Here is a 22,442-nt window from a genome sequence, read left to right on the forward strand (position 1 = left end):
AAAGGCGTCTTAAATCTCCTTCAAAACCTCCCATTTTATTTTGTTTCCGCCCATTGTTTTCTCGTTTAGGATTTTACGCCGAATCTTTCTTGGAATGGTAAGAGCTGGCCCGTTGAAAGTTCCATGATGGGCGCCTTATTAAAAACACATCTGATTTCTCTAAATGAAAATTTCAACCAAAATTTGTGCGGGGATGGTTTGTAACAGTGGTTGAGTCAAACATTACAATTTTCATTTATAAAGTTTGCATTTACATATTAATTTTAAATAAATTTTGGTTTATCGGAAATTGAGTAGGAAACTGTTAATAAACTTTTTTAAAAATCCCATCAATAGTATGTGTTTGCCTTACACGTTTCTGTCATTGCAGTAAAATCTTTTTTCCAATGTTTTTTTTATTTATTAGTTTAAAAGTTTTAGTTTGCACCAACAAGTAAAGGTAAAGTTGTTTAGATTAAATACAAAACAATTTTCTTCCGTTCTTGTGGGTTCGAATCAGACAGGACTTAGTGTCTGGAAATAATGTATGGACGGGCACCTGGGGTCTCCCTTTACCAGTAAAGTTTAGAAAGTTGCAATTATGACCTCTTACTGTGTTGATGCCGCGTAAACCAAAACCAAAAACGAAAATAGTAAAGATTACTGCCATATTTACTGCAGCAATCTTCTTTCTTAACTTCTTAAGAATATGAGATAATGTAAGGTATGAGTAATATTGATGGTACAAATGTATATATATATATAATTAATCAAAGATGAAGCTTTAAAAAAAATACTCCACCGAAATAAAACTGGTTAACTTGCATAGTGTTAGTTCTTAGTTTCCAATTGAAAATCATATAGAAATGTTAAGCATAGCTTTGCACACACAATGACAAATGATTACTTGAAGGGTTATTAATCTTGTTACGCTTAAAGTGAACTTAATTTCTAACACCAACAAATTAAACGCATCAATTAATCATTAATCCCTTATGATTCATTTCCATGTTTCCCCTACGATACGATATGCAAATAAATCAGCTTTTAACTAAGGCGGTATCTTTTAAAAAAAATACTTCTTGTTTTTAGATGCATGCTGTTTTTGTAATGGAAAATTAAGTTGAAATATATTTAGAACCAGCTAATTAGTTTAAATCAAAAGATTTTATGCAGAAATAACAGAAACAATTTGATAACGAATAAGGTGTTCACTATGCGCACTTTAAAAATAGTAGTTAAACGGATTTATGGCAAACCTTTTTCGGAACCGGACAGCAATCCAGTGAATATTCATTATACTGATAAAAGGAGCTATGTCCATTGTGAAAAGTTTTAAGAAATGCTTAAAGTGTTATTGTCTTATTGGTGCCTTTTGATAATGTGTTCATTTTTCATTTACTGAAAGTAATATTAAGCGATATTTTGCAAAGAAGGTGTCGTTTTCCGTGAATTTTTCGCAAAAGAGGGTATCGTTATAGATACCACACCTTGGTACTAGCTTTGCTTATTTCCTTGTCCAAATTTCCATATACTACATGATACCTTGTATCACTCCATTTTAACATTAATCAGCTGTTTATAGAGGTAAAATATATTTTTTATGCTCGCGGCACTATTTTGCTTATGTCAATGTCAAAATGGTGTGCATATGAGTATTTGTCGTCAAAAACAATCACGGCCTGTCTGTAACATATTGTTGTAACTTTAAAATAAAGCACGTGTCTCATAGATCTTCTTCAATATAAAATTATCGCCTATTTCAAAACAATGTAAATGCATCTCCCACTGTAAATACTAAAATTTATGAAATTAGGCGACTAAACATCTCGTATAACTGGAGTCTCTGCAGCAGGTGAGTTGGTTTTTGACCCCTGGTGTTGCTTTAAGATTGTAAACATCCGAGATAAGCCAGAATTACCTTTCTTGTTTCGGCGCCAAATGACCAAAAATGTGTTGGTGCGCCGTAAAGTCGAACAAAACAAAAGTTTCAGTTGTCATACTGTAAATGTTATACTAAACAACTTGCGCTATAACTGTAGCACCGCTTTATTTGAAATTTCAGATTTAAACATACGCGTGTGCGTTTAATTTTCCGAAATCAAGTAAGAATTGTCAATAAATATAACACTACTGATATAAGGACTTTCTTAACATAATGCTCGTGCAAAAACTAAATATTTGATTTTAAACAATATATACCAAATATTTTTGTGGGAAATGGGGACTTTTGTTTATCCAATGTTTAATTGTGAAGCTTTATATATGTATTATATATGAATTGAAGCTTTATTTACTGTTGTTTGTTTTGAGGTCAGGTGTAACATATTGCAATTGTATCTAATTAATATCATTTTTATCAAACTTTTTTGTAGCTTCACAGTTAGTATAGTCAACACTACGTGTATTGGAATTGTACAAGGAACAGTTAACATAGAAAAAAAAACTTTTACAAATATAAATAGCTTTGTTTGGATATTGACTATATCAGATGTAATAACTTAATCATCAGCTCAGATGAAATTTGCGGATGTCTTAGATAACTGTCCACTACCACATCGGTCAATGAAAAGTATTAAGTATGAATTATTCTTGAGAATTTATATATCGGAAACAATACATCTTCCGAAACGTTTATTTAGCAGTGATCCTCCACCGGGCGTTCCTTGGAATTGCCAGGATGCGTGTATCCACTTCCGCTTCCAGACAACGGAAAGTTCTATAAAGCTACTGATTTGATATGGAAAATTGTTCCAATTTGCCTCATTTTGTTTTGGAACTGTGGGAAATCTTTTGACAGCTCTCGTTATTTTTGCGAAACTTCCGGAAAATTTCGTCAACAGCTTGTATATCTTTCTATCATTAGCCCTGACAGATACGTTGTTTTTGTTCAATCTCCATTAAAACGGTTCATGTACCATGTTTTTGGGATAAAAATTCGAGATTTTAAGCGACATAGGTTGTAAAGTGTCAATGTTTCCTTACATACACAAGTTTTTTCATTTGTTCAGCTTGGATTTTAGTCGCAGTGACAATTGAAAGGGTTGTAAGCGTTTTATGGCTTACAACGTAAAACGGCGATGTACTCAACGGGTAGCCATATTTGCTACCATTGGGAATTTGTGTTTTACAATTTGTGTAATAGACTCGCATGTTATTTATGGTTTTGGAATAACTTCATTAGAAATGTTCAAAAGGCTCCTACAGGTGCATGCCAGTTACAAAGAATACGCCAAGTTTATATTTATACATGGTTTTGGGTACATTTATTCTTTGGTTTTGTGGCGCCATTCATTTTTTATTTTCATCGGAAATACTCTCGTTATTCGCGGACTTCGGGAAAATGCGCATGGCGCCAAAAATGGATGACTGGCGGAAGTGGAAATGGAAGTGCGAAAGGGGGACAACATCGGCCAGCATCGACACGGACATCAAGCGAGAACTCTTATGATGATTTTAATTCTTTTGAATACTATATTTTTTATTTCCCAGATGCCTGTAGCAGTTTTATTTGTTTATTTTCCATACCTTGTTGACAATTTGAACGCGAAGGCATGCTCCGATGTTAACAGCTATTTAACAGGTATAGAAAGGTTATATTTCTGGGAAGCAGTTACCCATAAGTTTTGGTTTTTTGAATGCATCTATTAACTTTGTCCTGTAATGTAATGAGTGGTTCCAGATTTCGAGAAGAAATCATATATCTGCTGACGCTTGCAAAGAACAACTTACACATGCGTTCTTCTTCAACAATCTCTCCATCGTTCAGTTCTCAGGGAAGCGGCAAAAGGCATGAAAGAAAATCAAAGACTAGTTTTAGTTTAAACTGAATTTAGTTCACGTTTTAATTTCATATTGTTATCATACATTGAACGAATTATCTGAATACATGTGTCGTATCTAGAAGCAATGCATACTAAAATTTGAATAAAACAAAGTATTGACGCTTACGTTGATCAAAAGTTATGGTTGATATTCAATAATAACAACAATATCAGGATTATATCGGTCTGCAAAGACGGTAATTTGGCATGCAAAAATCACACTAAGGATCTATATTCGTTTAATCAAAGTTTCAATTGAAGTATTAGCGAGCTAGTGTTTAAACAATTATTGTCAAAGAAACACAATCGATCGTACATGTATAATATTATAAAATCATGTTCTGAAGTACAGTAAAGTTTCCTATCTAACTTATTTCAACTCTAAAATTTTCTACTTTCAGCTCTTAACTGACACTTTTGCCTTCCTCATCTTTCTACGTTCATTATCAATAAAAGGTTTTTATGATATAGTTTGAACATGAAATATACCGCTAAATTTACAGTAATGAATTTTATGTTAGGAAAAGACCTTTATAAGCATTTTATGATTTCGGATCTGATTCTTTTTTTTATCATTGTATATTTATCATGTAAGTAATGATTGTATATAAAATATGTTTGTGTTAAAATGTTTGAAATAAAATATGTTTAAGCTAAACTATGGCAGAAATCAAAATCTCTGGATCACAGTTATACTACAGTCCCGGATCCCGACTGTTTTTAGTGAAATTATTTTGCAACATTCTATTTACAATGGTATGAATCAAGGTCAAATTAAACACATGAAATGGTAAACTTTTGAGTTTAGAAACATCTGCAGATTTGTTCATAAGATGAATAACATGGAACGAACCTACAATGTGACACGTTAGTGCTGTTTCATAGAAGCGATGTATGGTCCCTAAGTAAATGAATTTTTGTACCCTAATAGAGAAAACAATGGGTGGAACTGAATCAAATCGAATATCGATATCTGACGTGAGTATATCCATGTATCAGCGGATATATTTCTTTCAATTGTTTATTAAAACACCTAACAAAACTCTTGTTTTGATAGTTTCATCACAGAAACTAACTTAATTTACCAAACATGGTCACTGAACACCAGTGTCTTTGGGTTGAAATACTTTGACAGATAGTTGACAGAAGGTCCTAACTTGATACGGATCATTTCGATGTATGTAATCAATCCGTGATGGTCAAATGTTGTCAACACTTCGCCGTTTATTGTAATCTGGAAGAAAAAGGTGATACATGTAATTAAAAACAGTCTAAATAGTCTGCATTTTTATAACGATGTGCATTTTTCAACTTTATTGAACATTTTTACATGTAGAATCTCCTTTCTGAAGAGTATTTATATTCAGTGAGGACACAGAGTTTCGATAGGCCGTTGCGTTGGATCAAATCCCAGAAAAGCCAGGTCGGCGTTCAAACTTGCGTTACTTCAGCCGTTACAATATTCATTTTACTTGTCTTTTACGACGCTTGTTTACCTCATCCTCACAAATATTTCAATAATTTTTTTTTAGTGTAGATCTCTAATCAACAAATGTTTCATCGAATCTTTAAAAGTATATAATAAACAAATATTTCAAAGATCTTTTTTTGTATAATTAACAAATATTTCACCAAATAAGCGAAACACATATTTCGTGTGTATCGTACTGCAATATCCCCGTAAACTAGAATATATTTCGTCTTGGACTAAATGTTTTTTATATTTCTTACTGCTTGAACAAAATGATTCCAGGACCCTTAATAAATCTACAAGCAATTAGTTTAAACATTATTTATGCTCGATTGCAAAACACGTTCTTTCAATTTATATCAATCACTTAAGAGTCCGATTCCTGGAACTAACCAGTACTGGTGTCAGATGAGGAAACATAGTCATGACCCGAGTTGGGTTCGAACCCACAATCCTGGGGTTGAGAGCCAAATATCTCAGCCATTAGGCCACCACTACCCCTTATCATTGTATCATCCATATTTTGTGAGACATCAAGAAAAAATCCCATCTTGCCAAATGCAACCATGCAAAAGCAAACGTAGAATGCATGTTAAAGTATGTCAAACATTTTGTTTGAAACAACTTCAACGCGTTCACTCGTCATTTCGAAACTGACCATGATGGTTTTAGACATAACATAACGTTTAATGAGCAAGTTATAAAAGTGGAGTGTACAGAACGCCATTCATACTATCTCCGCTCGTGCGCACCACTCTTGTTTGCAGCGTTAAGAAAAATAGTTTATGAAAATGTTCAAAAATCGTTTTTGGCGTGATTATAAAAGTTTTTGTTTTTGCTTATATCTAGGTCACGGCGTAAAATAATTAATATTATTTAGTGGTATAACTTCATTTGTAAAGCACATGTCAAAATAACGCTTTGTGCGTGTAAGATAAACTTACAAGTTTCGTGACCATACCCCTAGTTCAAATACTGTTGATGCCACTCGCGGCACATGTTGTCTATTTCCGATTTGACTAAGTCAAGGGCAATAACTATTACATGACTGCCCGGATCGACAAACGAAATCCCAGGTGCACTGTAACACCGCACTTTGGGGTCAAACGCACATTGGGATCCAACCCCAAAGTGCGTTAAACTTCGCACCGCACTTTGGGGTCCAACGCACTTTGGTGTCAAAATCGAGAAATTGACCCCAAAGTGCGTTAATATGCTACATATCAACGCACTTTGGGTTCAAGAGGTCCAAAGGTGTCATCTGAGTTCTGCTTAAATACTGAGTACTGACTTATTTTCGATCTGCGACATTGAAATATTTGAGGTGGAGTTCAAGATGGCGGTCAATCCTTTATGATGCTTAAGTGATAAAAGTATCATTTCATTAATTTTACCACTTGAAATATCTAAACATTGTGTTCATATAACAAAATTACGTTGGCATAATAAAGATATTTGCATTTTTTTGTTTTTAGTTTTGCATACATATTTCATTTTAGTTTTGCATACATATTTTTTTTCCAGTTTTGTATACATATTGTTTTTTAGTTTTGCATACATATTTCATTTTAGTTTTTCGCACATATTTTATTTTTGTTTTTTTCGTACATATTTTAGCCAATCAAATCAGCCTTCACATCTCATAATAGCCCATAGTTGAGTATAAAACTAGCACAGTGGTTTGGACACATTTCGGACCATTTTTGGAATCGGCCCTGTCGTTTTCGGCAGGGCAAAGATGGTTTCGGCCAACCCTTTTCGGCCCATTTTTTAAATTATTTGTATCTTATACAATTATTGTTTTATTATTATTATTATATACTATAATATTAGTGTCTTTTTGGAAAGGGCAATTGATTGGTGATCAGTTATTATTCCATGAATACGCACCACTCAACCCCACCCATTCGGGGGGTGGGGGGCATTGACTTTAAACCAAGCCGACCACTGGTAAAATCTTCGCCTTGCGGGGTATACTCAGATAATAATATTCCTGCCTTATGCCCCGAGACAGCGCAAACATTTAAACACGATTCTTTTTTAACCCGCATTCCCCCGGGGGCAAGAGAGGTGGTGAAAAATGACTGATGTATTACATTGATCTAAATAGGTCCTTATATTCCACTGATTTAGAAAAAATGCTTAAAGCTTTGAAGGATTTTTATTAAATTTCGGTCAATTCTTTAGCACATCCAGATAATGTGCAGAACTTATATGCAAAGTGTGTCGGCTCAAGGTCGGGGTCACACCTACAGATCAAAGGATTAAAACTTGGGTTAAAACTTGTCCTAAACCCCATGAAGGATTTTAAGGCACCTTGTGTCAAATGTTAACCACATCGAGACCATATGCAGAATATATTTATACTAAAAAGTGTTGTTATTTTTTTTGATACCTCAGAAAATGAAAATGTTGGTGCATTTGCAAATTGGGTGCTGTAATTACCAGATGGCGAAGTGTTTGAAAATGGTGTTTCACAAATGGCGTAATTATCCAAACCTCTACTTAACAAATGGCGTCATGTACAAATATGAACGAAAAAACAAAAATAAAATATGTACAAAAAACTAAAATAAAATATGTACAAAAACCTAAAAAAGAATATGTATGAAAACAAAAAAAGAATACGTATGCAAAACTAAAAAAAAGTATGTATTCAAAACTAAAAAAAAAAATATGGTCGACATACAAAAAAAAACATGTACGAAAAAAAAAAAAGTATCCAAAAAATGCAAATGTCAATTTTATGCCACCGTTCAAAAAAAATCAAGTACAGAAATTGTGTATCCCTAAAATTAAAAGATGATGCGAAAAATATCCCGTTCTGTCAGTCATTTATTTGATAACTTTTGGTGACATATTGAGACCCATTTTAAATATGTTGGGAATGAAATAAAATGCTGTTAATATTTTTTTTCCAAAGAACTATAAGTATACTCTATTGCAATGTCCTGGTTAAACATCAAGTTTTTCAATCGGACTATAAATAGTGATTTTACAAATTCATTATTAAGCTTATCAACAAATTTAAGGGATTTTGTAAGCTCCGCAACAACCCTTCGCCAGAGGCTTTTTTATGGGAAATCTTACATACTTCTTTAGAAAGAGCAAACATGAATTTTATAATGTTAAAATAATGGTATCAGAAAAAATGTAAGATGCTTGTTACCTGAATAAAGTAGCGATAAATGTGAAATTATTTGTCATAAAAGTAGTCAAAACAATGTAGTATTTGACTTCCATATAAAATACTAATTCACTATAACTGTACTCATCATTGCCAAAAAGCAACAGATGAAAAAGATGGTTCAGGTAATTGGCCAATGTGTATTTTTTTGGATAATATAGAAGAACATCAAAATAAAAAAGCTTTTAAGAAAAACAAAAAAAGGATAATGGGCCTTTAAAATGTTATTTTTAATCCTCGGGGGGGGGATCGATACCCCACAATCCTCTCTATACCCCCACTGAGAATTTTACATAATTCTAAAGCTCCGCTCTTAATGTGCGACTACCTAAATAGTTGATATTTTTAGTACTGCCTGTACGGACTACTACTGAAAGCCGAATCTACACCTAGTCAAGTTTCTTATATGTCACATTTAGCTAAATAAACGGCTCTTTCAACATATTATCAGACACATATTTGTAACTGAAATGTCTTACTAAGATTAGACAGAATTTATACCTTTGTCTATGCAAAGACTATCATATTTCTATAAAATTTGTAAATAAAAAACGGGGAAATAATGCATTTAGCTAAAAACAATGGAGTTAATGAAAGGTGTACACTCTTTTAAAATAATTGGAAAATTTGAGAAAAAAATTTTAAGCTTAATAATTGATACAAATTCTTTATTTGGTGATTTAGTTGGTGAAAGTTCTTAACTTACTTATCAAGACTATTTAAATCCCTATTGATTCTACTATAATTAAGGGTACATGTTTTGCGTCTATTTAATACCCTGATTTTTTGTTTACCATTGGCTTTGACTACAATATATTATTTAAAACATAATGGACATTCATTCTCTATGACCCCAAAGTGCGGTCAATTGCCTGATGTTAAAAAAATGTATATGTACCTGTTAGCACTTTGGGGTCGAAATTGGACCCCAAAGAACGTAACGCACTTTGGGGTTTGACCCTAAAGTGCGTTTGACCCCAAAAAGCGGTGTTACAGTGCACAATAACATAATGCTGACCAACGTTCATGTAAAATGTCATGACCCCTTGCAACACTAAAGATTTAGGGACGGGCAGGCGCACGGACAAATAAAATGTTAAAATACCCCCACCCACCCCCCCCCTCAGAGTTGGGACATGAAAAGTCGATATTTTATCTTCAAGTCAATTAATATTTATGTCAAAAATATTTAGCACATATTTTTCGACAAAGTCAGTCACTGTATTGACACAGTGTCATCTTACTGGTAAAATGATAAGGAAGGCGACGTGGACATAAACAAATATCACTGTCGGGTGCGTGAAACGGTGCGGATTTTCTGTGTTACGGTGCTTTCATCCAAGATGTCGGACCGAGAAAAAACAAGAAGATACGTGTCATTTTGTAACCGATGTATTTGGAAATATACGTTACTTAGAGGATAAAAGGATAGTTGCATATAATGTAAAAATAAATTCACTATAAGACCAACCTGTTCACCATGTATGTTATATCAGATTTATGTGAACTATTTACTGAAAACTTTGGCGAAAACGCACCCGTGAAATTTTCGATTTCTTTTATGTATTTTGTCGGTATACCGCGCGTTTCAATTTCAAAATTAATAATAGAAACTACATATGTTTTCAGAACAAGAATTCACCCTTTAAAAGTCTGACCCCGAGCTTTCCATACTTGAAAACAATTTTTAACTTTGTTTATCTTTTTCATCCAAATTTTGTTCGTATCTATTTTATAGCCGTGGCAAATTCCTAAAGTTTTAACATAATTTCTCGTCCATTTTATATCTCTTAATTTCGAAATCTTTTCTTTTGATTTTCCAATAAAGATGCCTGTTGATTTATCCTTATTCATTTTGGCCCCAGAGGAAATTTCATATTCTTTTAAAGTATTAAATATTTCTGGAACTGAAGACTCATTCTCACAAAAAAATTATGTTTCGTCAACAAATTGACATACTTTTAATTCAAGCTCATACCCATTTAACGAAGGCATTTTAATGCCGTGTATATTAATATTATTTCTGATTGCACAAGCCATTGGTTCTGCTTGTACAGTAAGATATAGAGAAACGGCGCTATTGGACAAGCGGGAAATTTGAAAATATTCAGAAATAAACCCGTTTGTTTGTATAGCTGTTTTCGAGCCGACTAAACACATTTGAACCCATTTTCTGAATTTGTCTCCTATACCATACCTTTTTAAGCAGATATCTAGCCAATCCCATTCTACTCTTTCAAAAGCCTTAGTTTGATCTAAAAAAATTATAACACCATCTTTCTTTTCTAGATCAGTGTAATCTATTACGTCCTGTATGAGTCTGTTGCCTCTGAAATTTGTCTACCCTTAATAAAACCTTTTTGATCTGAATGAAGCAACTTCGATAATAATGGTTTCAGTCTTTCTGCTAAGCATTTCGAAATAATTTTGTAATCGACATTTAGAAGTGTAAGTGGACGCCAATTCTTAAGATCAGACCTATCCCCGTTTTTATAAAGCAATGATAAAACACCCCTGTGTTGTGAATTTGATAAATTATAGGAACCAATAATTTCTAAAATTACTTCAAGAAAGTCGTTTTTTATTAAGTACCAAAATTTTTGATAAAATTCTGCAGTGAGGCCGTCCTCACCGGGGGATTTTGTGAGTTTAAAACCCATAATAACCTTTTCAACTTCTTCCTCCCGAAAATCTGAATCAAGGGCAAATTTCTCATCATTATTTATACTAGTAGTAATATTTGAAACCAATTTTTCTGCCGAACAGAGATCAATTCCTTCAGAATAAAAAAAGTTTCTTGTAGAATGCACACTGTTCTTTTAAAATTGAATTTATATCGCTTTTAAGTTTTCCAGATTTGGATTTTATTTGCGTCCATAATTTTTGCTTGCCCCTCTTTTTTTCTAAGTCGAAGAAATACTTTGAAGAGGTTTCATTTTCAGCAATGTGTTTGGCTTTTGATCTAATTTTGAGTGCTTCGAGCTCTTTCTGATAATAGAAAGTCAATTCCTCTGATAACATTTTGATTTCAGTTTGGGCCTCGGCTGAATTGGTTTCTTTAAGCTTTGTGATTTTTTCTTCTATTACTTTAATTCGTCTTTGTGGTTTTGAAATGTGTGTTGTATATTCAATTGAAAGCGTTTTAATTTTATGTTTTGTCATATCCCACCACTCGCGTTTTGAGTTCAAATTAGCTTTATGTTTTGACCAATCTTTCCAAAATGTTTCTACGAGCTGAACGTATTCAATATCTTTTAAAATACTTGCATTCAGTTTCCAGAGACCCGGACCCCTTTGAACATTATCGATTTTTAAAGTCAACGAAACAAGATCATGATCTGAATGTATAAAATGTTGTATTTTTGGACTTGATACTTCGCTATCAATTATTTTTGAAGTAAGAAAATAGTCGATCCTTGATTTGGACTCGTTTCGCATAAAAGTATATTGCTTAATGTCAGGGAAGCGTTTTCGCCAAATGTCTTCCACATCTAACTCACGAATCATTTGTAATAAGTCATTTAGACCATCGTCTGCTTTATCATATCTATTATTACCGCAATATTTTCTATCTAGTTTAGAGTTTAAACAACAATTGAAATCCCCGCCAATTATATGCGTCTCAGTTAAATCCATTAACTTATTCGAAAGTGAGTTGAAAAAATCTTTGCGCTCCGTTCCATTGTTCGGGGCGTACACATTCGTTAAGCGGTAAACTTTCTCATTTCGCACAATTCAAGCGAGATGTATCGACCCCCGTCATCTTTTTCAATGTTTTTTACCGGTATTGATAATAACGGTTTTATCAAGATCGCTACGCCTCGGATTCCGTTGTTATTATTACACCAGTAAAAGTCGCCACCCCATTGAGTTCCCCAGAGCTTAGATTCGTTATCATTTTTGCAATGCGTTTCTTGTAAAAAAATAATATCAATTTTTAATAGATGCGATGTTATATGACGTAGTAAAAAATATGATTTTTTAAATAAAATAAATCCATGATATTTTTCGAGATAATATCAAACAAGTTAATTACACCGTTAATCATTATGACTGGGTCTTTTTTATTAACGTTGATAAATGTAGCTTAAAACGACGATGATAATGTTAGTTTACTGTGTAAAATGTGTGACATATACGGAAGAGCATTAGTGCCAGGTGTATGTTTTTTATTAACTCGAAATTTCGAGTTACTAACTCGAAATTTCGACTTATTTATCTCGAAATTTCGAGTTACTAACTAACTCGAAATTTCGACTTACTAACTCGCAATTTCGAGTTAATAAAAAACATACACCTGGCACTTATGCTCTTCCGTAGACATATACGGTCATGCATTTAATACAAATTATAGAAACGTAAATGGCACATACACAGCTGTGATTAATTCGGCCGAATATGTCCTTTGACATATACGTTCCGTGACATATACGGTCCGACAAGGTTGCGTTCTCTCTGTCAAAAATGAGCGTCACTTTGCTAGGTTGTCGGTAGTTGAATATTCGAATAACCAACTTCCTACTAGCTGGTAGCTGGTAATTGGTAATTCCCTAATGTTATCACCATGTTTGAACATCATACGGAAAGTGAAAGCACTCTTTTGCTGTTTGCGTCTATTTTTGGTAATATTACAAATTTAGAATTTCCGTACTTTCCTTTAAAACACATGACCTTATTTTAAATAACTACAGTAATCAACTTAAGAAATGTTGTTTTGTTTCGTATTAAGAGGCATTCAAAATTATTATTTAAATAGATCGAATTTATAAAATCTTAAGGTTGTGAATTTGATGTCATATGTGCTGCTGCCTCTATCAATACTCTCTCAAGTGCATACCATATCAATACATATCACATCATATTCACCAAAAAGAATTCCATGTCTATAAATAAAGGCAATATAAACTATCATCTAATCTTAATCACCATATTCTTACCTTCCAGTGATGCTCAAGTACCTCAAAACTGATCTTGTAGATTTGACAGTCCTTGAAAGGAGAGGCAAGTGTTTTCCTTTCTATTGTAATAGAATCTTCAATAGTAATCAATCTTAAATGCGTTGAATTATCATTGAGTCTGAGAGCGACATCTGTTTTTGCCATGTTTCTAAACGACACTGTCAACCTAAATTAAATACAATATTGGTTAATGATTGGTGTTATTGAACATTGTATCTAGTATAATTCAGTTGCGTTCACTAATCATCCTACTATTTCAAATACAAGAATGAATTGTAAACTGATTTTTATGAAAAATTTAAGTTAAAGAAAATATCGAAAGATAATAAAAAAAAATAAGAAAAAAAAAGAAAAGATATCGTATCCGAATAAATTTTGAGCTATTTATATGTTAAGTTGTATCTGTTTGTCGGTGAGGGGTTGTGATACAAAATATTATATAATTCTTATCAATTAATTAAATTAAACCTCAGTTAAGTGTATGTTTACTTGTTACATATATCCTGTTCTGTTGTTTTATCGATAAACTTAGACAAGTTTAAAAACCGTACCAAAGTGTCCGGACACATACAATGACATTAAATTCTATAAAATTTGTCTTGTATATTAGTATATATGATATTTAAAATGGCGATTAATTGATAGAAGAACATGTTACAAAAATGTAAACAGTTTCGATTTAAAGATATATATATCGGTGCTTCAATTTAATGTAACAAAGAAACCTACTTGTCTGACTTCGACATATGAAACACGAAATCAAATTTGTCTCCAATGTTTACTTCTTTGTATATGTAATGTGCAATTCCCTCATTGAAGGAATCCTGAAAAAAGAAAGAAATGAAAGCTTTACGACAACAAATGTTTTGTAATATTGTATTCAGTATTACATCATATTGTCAGTGCATACATATATCTGACAAACTATATTTTCAATTATCTTTAGTAAAACTTATTTCTAACGACTCTTTCATGATCAAATAACAAAAAAATCGTCCGACAGCCGAAATAGTTATTGAAATGTCTAATAATGTTTTTAGAGAAAATGTGTCATCGATATCAATATTGTAGGTATTTTTACCTCTTCATTGAAAACGTTATACAATGTAGACTTTTCTAAGTATTCAAAGCCTTTCTCGAAGAAATTTGAGCTCGTCGACGAAGGACGTGCTAGTTGTTCACAAACGTTACTTCCTTCAGCAATTCTTACGAAAGAACTGTCCGATGATTTCATAAGGTGAAACGCGCATTCTATCAATTTTGCAGACGACACTCCGTTTGGCACTGATTGAACCTGTAAAATAACTGCAGATGTTTGTTTTACTGCCGTTACAAGTTCAAAGTGAAAAGAAACGAAGAATATGACAGACATGTAAATCCCGAACCGAAACCCTTCCATTACAAGATGAAATATGATTCAAAAGATTCTATAAAAAGGAAGTATTCTGCACTTCACTTTCCTAACGTTGTCTAGTGTAAATGCATATGTATCAAGGATTGTACTCCCATTATCATGTTGACATAATAGCTTGTTGTGCATAAATCATATTGCAATGATATGAATAAATAATTTTTTCACTTTGTGAATCTTTTATCGTCAGAGTCAGAGTGGCTTAATGATAATTTGATTCTAATATCAAATATTAAACCGATCATACACCGTGGTGTATTGTAAAGATCGTTACATATCGATTATTCAGCAACATAGAATCATTTTAAAGTACTTTCAAATCATGCCACCGTTCGTTCCGTTTAATTAACTAAATGTAATTAATGCATTTTTTAACAGTTTTCTGATGTTATATTGTTGAAGGGGGATTTCTTGTCGAATTTGAATTTGAATTGTCAACTAGTGAAAAACAGTATTTTTTAAAATATTGCAAAAAAACCACTCCCAGCGTTCAAAGTGCTATTGTAAATGATGTTGTGTAAGATAAATACTTGACTTAACATTATTTGAGCAAAGCCCTGCATGTTGCTTTTTACTCTGTCACACCTAACGTATTAACTTTTATTTCATTTACCAGTATAAACACATTATAAATGTTCAATAAAGATTCAGAAGCAACAATGTATATAACTAAGATAAACATATAAAATATTAACAATCTTCCGTGACCAACTGATTAAATCACTAAACTTCGTGTGCTGTTATCATTATCATTTAACTCTTCACCTGTTGGTAGCATTTGACACCAGTAAACAATATCCGTGCTGTTGGCTGCCTAGCTTCAAATTTTCATCTTGATATTTAAAAAAAAATTATATTGTACAGCTCTGAGAATTCAAGAGAGTCAAATGTAATAGCAAATGGTGAAATAAAACAATGGTTATTACAATTATTTTCCATTCGTAATATGCCTGTCCTAAAAACAGTTTTCAGTTATATTAAATGTCCATTACACCCGCAGAAATGTACAAAAGTTAAAATATTATGTATTTACATTTTGCTACTATCATGACAAATGCACTCTTATTCAGCGCTTTTTATCGTCTAGTTATAAGCACCCGCATGCTCTGTAACACCGCACTTTGGGGTCAAACGCACTTTGGGGTCCGACCCCAAAGTGCGTTAAACTTCGCACCGCACTTTGGGGTCAAACGCACTTTGGGGTCAAAATCGAGAAATTGACCCCAAAGTGCGTTAATATGCTACATATCAACGCACTTTGGGTTCCAGAGGTCTAAAGGTGTCATCTGAGTTCTGCTTAAATACTGAGTACTGACTTATTTTCGATCTGCGACATTGAAATATTTGAGGTGGAGTTCAAGATGGTGGTCAATACTTTGATGATGCTTAAGTGATAAAAGTTTTAGTGCCATTATGCTCATATTTTCATAGTCAAGTTGAGCTTAATTGACTTTATATTTCAAAAGATTGACTGTTAAAGTGGTGTTTGACCAAGAGTTGATATTGTAAAACGTTCAGGATAGAAATATAAATCTGCCTAAAATATAAAAAGACTGTCCCACTCTTTTTATAAACTGAGCGTAAGAGGTAAATTCTAATACATATTTAAAGAATTTTATTTGGATCTGCGCATTATTTATTGTTTATGGCAAGTAAATTATTAAATTTAAAGGAATTATGGTAAAATGAAAACTTATTTTGAGATCCATCTGTTCACTCACTTTATACCCTTGAATGGGCATAATGTCACTTTATTTTTACCACTTGAAATATCCAAAAATTGTGGTCATAGAACAAAATTACGGTGGCATGAAAGTGACATTTGCATTTTTTTTATTTAAGTTTTTTTGAGTTTTGCATTCATATTTTATTTTTCGTACATATTTTAGCCAACAAAACAGCCTTCACATCTCATAACAGTCCATAGTTGAGTATAAAACTAGCACAGTGGTTTGGTCACATTTCGACCCATTTCTGGAATCGGTCCAGTCGTTTTTGGCCGCGCAAGTCTGGTTTCGCCCGACCTTTTTTCGGTCCATTTTTTAAATCATATGTATTTAATATAATTATTGTTTTTAATTATTATATGCTATTATAGTAGTGTCCATTTGGAAAGGGCTGTTGATTGGTGATCAGTTATTATTCCATGAATATGCACCACTCAACCCCACTCCCTGAGAATAGCGGGGGCAAGCCGACCACTCGTAAAATCTTTGCCCTGCGGGGGATATTCAGATAATAACATTCCTGCCTTATGCCCCGGAACAGTGCAAACATCAAAACACGATTCTTGTTTAACCCGCACTCCCCCTGGGGCAAGGGAGATGGTTACAAATGACTGTTATCATCTTTTTGATATCTCCAAAAATGAAAATGTTGGTATTTGCAAATGGCGTTTGCAAAATAGGGTACTTTAATTTACAGATGGCGAAGTGTTTGAAAATGGTGTTTTACAAATGGCGTAATTATCCAAACCCCTACTTTGCAAATGGCGTCATGTAAAAATTTGTACGAAAAAAGTAAAAAACAAAACAAAAAATAAAATATGTACAAAAAACTAAAATAAAATATGTATGCAAAACTAAAATAAAATATGTATGCAAAACTAAAAAAGAATTTGTATGCAGAACTAAAAAATAATATGTATGCAGAACTAAAAAAAGTTTGTATTCAAAACTAAAAAAAAATATGTACGACCACGGTACGTCAAACAAAAAATATATGTACGAAAAAAAAAAAAAAAAAAAAAAAAGTTGCAAAAACAAAAAAAATAAGTAGCAAATGTAACTTTTATGGCACCGTTGAAAATACTCTAGTACAGAAATTGTGTGTTCCTAAAGTTAAAAGATGCTGCGAAAAATATCCCGTTCTGTCAGTCATTTACTTGATAACTTTTGGTGCCATGTTGAGCCCCTTTTTAAAATTTGTTGGGAATGAAATAAAATGCAGTTAATTTTTTTTTCCAAAGAACTATAAATATACTCTATTGCAATGTTCTGGTGAAACATCAAATTTTTCGATCGGACTATAAATAGTGAATTTTACAAATACATTATTAAGCTTATCAACACACTTAAGGGTTTTTGTAAGCTCCGTAACAACCGTTCGCCAGAGGCTTTTTTTAATAGGAAATCTTACATACTTCTTTAGAAAGAGCAAACATGAATTTTATAATGTTAAAATAATGGTATCAGTGAAATGTAAGATACTTGTTACCTGAATAAAGTAGCGATAAATGTGAAATTATTTTTCATAAAAATAGTCAAAACAATGTAATATTTCTATATAAAATACTTATTCACTATAACTGTACTCATCATTGTCAAAAAGCAACAAATGAAAAGGATGGTTCAGGTAATTGACCAATGTGTATTTTTCATAATATAAAAGAACATCAAAATAAAAAAAGCTTTTAAGAAAAACAAATAAAAGCATAATGGGCCTTTAAAAGGTTATTTTTAACCCTCGGGGGGATCGATACCCCACATCCCCTCTATACCCCCAGTGAGAATTTTACATTATTCTGAAGCTCCGCTCTTAATGTGCGACTACATGTACTTAAATAGTTGATATTTTAGTACTGCCTATACGGACTACTACTTAAAGCCGCATCTACACTTAGTCAAGTTTCTTATGTGTCACATTTAGCTAAATAAATGGCTGTTTTAACAAATTATCAAGCATTTTCTTACTGAAATGTCTTACTAAGATTACCCAGAATTTATACCTTTGTCTATGCTAAGACTATCATATTTCTGTAAAAAGTGTAAATAACAAACGGGAAAATGATGCATTAAGCTAAAAATAATGGAGTTAATGAAAGGTGTACATACTTTTAAAATAAATGGAAAATTTGAGAAAAACATATTTTTAGCTTAATAATTGATACAAATTCTTTATTTTGGTGATTTATCTAGTGAAAGTCCTTCACTTATTTATCAAGACCATTTAAATCCCTATTGATTCAGGGCACATGTTTTGTGTCTATTTAATACCTTGATTTTTGTTTAACATTGGTTTTGACTACACTATATGATTTAAAACCTAATGAACATAAATTTTCTCTGACCCCAAAGTGCGGTCGTTTGCCTGATGTTAAAAAATGCATATGTACCTGTTTAACGCACTTTGGGGTCAAAATAAGACCCCAAAGTGCGTAACGCACTTTGGGGTTGGACCCCAAAGTACGTAACGCACTTTGGGGTCGGACCCCAAAGTGCGTTTGACCCCAAAGTGCGGCGTTACATCTTAAACCATTATGAAACATATGTCTGTCTTTTCTGAAGCAGGGAAAAATCCTTTCTGAGGCATTTAAATTATTCTATGCCAGGACGCATTTAAATTATTCTATGCCAAGACACATTTAAATAATTCTATCTCAGGACACTTTTAAATTATTCTATGTCAGGACGCATTTAAATTATTCTATGTCAGGACGCATTTAAATTATTCTATGTCAGGACGCATTTGAATTATTCTATGTCAGGACACATTTAAATGATTCTATCTCAGGACACTTTTAAAGTCTTCTATGTCAGGACACACTTCAGTTATTCTATGTCAGGATACACTTAAATTACTCTATGTTAGGACTATTAACCAAAAACTTGCTGAAATAAAATTGTGTGTATTGGTGTTGCCAAGCAGTCCTTTTAAATCATATGGGACTTTAATACAAGCGCATACTAGCAGTATAAAATCTGGTCAAACTGTACGTTAAAAAATTACCACTTTCGATTCCATTTGATTAAAGGTTAAATACATCAAATTTGTTACTCAGGGATCGCATGCTCAAACCTCGGGCGAGGCAAAATTTCTCCGTGCAAATTGAGCCCGAATAGTTTATGGTTCTTTTTGTTCCCCGACTTTTCGAAGAAAAATGGGGGATATAGAAATAGGCTCCGTCCGTCTGTCTGTTCGTCAAACTTTGTTGTCCGATCCTTCATAGATCAAGGGATTTTGAAATTGTTTGGCATAAATGATTACAATGAAAAGACAATGTGTCGAGTGCAACATTCAGATGCCTAAATTTAAGACCGAAACTTTACGTGATCTGTTCAAAAATACATTTTGTGTCCCGTCCATAACTTTTTCATAGATCAAGGGATTATGAAATTACCTAACCGAAATGTTGATAATAATAAGCATAACACCCTGATCGCTACCTCTAAGGTCAAGGTCACACTTAGAGGTAAAAGATTAATATTTTTGTTCTAGGGTATATTTTGTGTACGGCATATAACTGTTTCATCAATCAAGGGATTTTGAAATAACTTGGCCTACATGTTGAGAAGCGCAACACTCAGACCCCTACCTAACAGATCAAGGTCACGCATGGAGGTCAAAGCATAAAATGATATAGTACACTCAAGCGCAACACACAGACTCCTACCTCAAATGTCAAGGTCATACTTTAAGATCAAAGCTTAACATGGACTGTTCAAGAATACTACATTTTGTGTCCGTCCATAACGTTTTCATAGATCAAGGGATTTGAATTTACTTAACCCCAAATTTTGACAATAATAAGACGATGGGTCATGCACCCTGGCCACTACCTCTAAGGTCAAAGTCACACTTAAAGGTAAAAGATTAACATGTTTGTTCAAGGGTATATTTTGTGTCCGGTATATAACCTTTTCATCTATCGAGACGATGTGTCATGCGCAACACACTGACCCCTGCCTAAAAGGTCAAGGTCGCGCTTGGAGGTGAAAGCCTTAAATGATCTAGTACAGGGTATGATGCCAAGTCTAGCCGATGCAAATTAAATTTCATTTGTGAATAGCTCAAATACCGTGATCGATGAAAAAGTTTACCTACTGGACAAGAAATGTACCCTGTAACTATTGATTTTGTATTTGTCACATTTGTGAGTTTGAAATAGTAATATCAACTATACAAATGTATTTCTGTTGACACATACACAGGATTAATCAGAGTCAGAGTAACCGAATGACATAAAATTAGTCCAAACAAAGACAGTTCAGTCAATGTTTAGCAAACTAATTATATCACGTTAGGTGATCGAAGTCAAAGATGCTTTTATTTCCTGAGTGATATGAGTGTGTTTAAAAGGAATGTACTAAAGTATTGAACGAGACGCATAATTGCAAAACTTTGACATAAACAAAGTTACAAAACCATTTCCATCAACTAGTTTATCAGAACTAAATCGAGCTAGTATTCGCAATATTGTTTAATCAATAGGATTATGCCTTTGATAGATATTTCATTGAAGGTCCATATTTAACAGCTAATTGTTATGTGTGAAAGGATTGGCAGTGATCAAAATTCTTTACCACTTAGTCGTTTATTGAAATCTGCAAAAGATGAGCATTTTTTCTTTATAAAAGGTTTACAATTGATTCAACTATTTTAAAATCATATTCAGCCAATAACTTTCATTGAATAATTCCGATGACGACGGTGATAATGAAAGCTATTTTTTCCCATTAGCTATAATAATAAAGAATGGTTAGTTGTGTGGCTCTAAGTGCGTTTAGTCAAAAGCGAATGTCAATAATATGCTCAGCTGTATTTGAGCCGCGTCACGACAAAACTAACATAATGGGTTTGCGACCGGCATGGATCCTGACCAGCCTGCGCATCCGCGCAATCTGATCAGGATCCATGCTGTTCGCTATCAGTTTCTCTACTTGTTATAGGGTTTGTAAGCGAACAGCATTGATCCTGATCAGACTGCGCGGAAGCGCAGTCTGGTCTGGATCCATGTTGGTCGCAAACCCATTATGTTGGGTTTGTCGTAACGCGGCTCATTTATCTGCCCTACATTACCAGAAACATTATTCAACCACCCGTTTTTTATCAATGTCCTAGGCTGTTCAGCCTGTGAAGTCTGTAAACATTTTGCTTGAATTAATAGAAACAGTGTTCAGTATGGAAATTAATGTAATCAATGACGGGCTGTCACGACCCAAAGAAAACAAATAACGAACTATAATGTTGATTGTGAAAAATGTATTCTTCATCGGGTTTCACTCTAGTTTCGAAAAAAGTACACATTTCCAATTAATGTGTCATGAAAAGCAGCAGGTTTTAACACTCAAGCTTATTTGAATGAAGAACTTATTTCATATGTATGAAGTAGAATATGTTAAACCGAGAGAATAAGGTATTTCAAGATACAGGAATGAGGCAATAAAAATCATCCCAGTAAAAAGCATCCTAAAGTATCCTAACAACACCTAAAAAAGCATGACTTTGTATTAAGCAGCACTGAAATATGTTCATAAAAATCAAAGCTATATGAATTATTTCAACATTTTGTTTTTTCTCATGTTTGATCTTTTGAAAATATGTTCGCTCTTAGAACTCTTGAATATAATCCTTCAGTTTGAACTTATCTTTAATGAAGATATGTCATTGTAGTTGCAGTCGTTAATTACAATTCTAACAATTATTTAGGCATCTGAAACTTTCATTTTAATAGAAAGACACCATTTAAAAGAATGGACTTTTACAACTCGTTTCATCCCAAATGAATATAACATATCACATCTTCAGCAGATCTAGATGGAACACAAACACAGAGATGACAAAACATACCTCTTGTCTTATCTTTGACTTTGCATCGTATGAAAAAGAGGTC

The 22,442-nt window shown here is 33.1% G+C and overlaps 1 protein-coding gene across 1 annotated transcript; it reads right to left on the reverse strand.

The window, feature by feature from the left end:
* Positions 1-3,801: 3,801 nt before the first annotated feature.
* LOC132712836 (uncharacterized) lies at positions 3,802-14,874 on the reverse strand. Its single transcript, XM_060695272.1, has 4 exons — positions 14,501-14,874; positions 14,149-14,243; positions 13,399-13,585; positions 3,802-5,037 (listed from the first exon to the last, which is right to left on the reverse strand). Exons 1-4 carry the CDS (start codon positions 14,816-14,818, stop codon positions 4,885-4,887), a joined length of 753 nt encoding a protein of 250 aa, XP_060551255.1. The 5' UTR covers positions 14,819-14,874; the 3' UTR covers positions 3,802-4,884.
* Between the last annotated feature and the right edge of the window lie 7,568 nt (positions 14,875-22,442).

This window comes from Ruditapes philippinarum, unplaced genomic scaffold, assembly GCF_026571515.1.
Source record: "Ruditapes philippinarum isolate M1 unplaced genomic scaffold, ASM2657151v2 ctg12738_1_1_1_1, whole genome shotgun sequence".
Taxonomy (NCBI): Eukaryota; Metazoa; Mollusca; class Bivalvia; order Venerida; family Veneridae; genus Ruditapes; species Ruditapes philippinarum.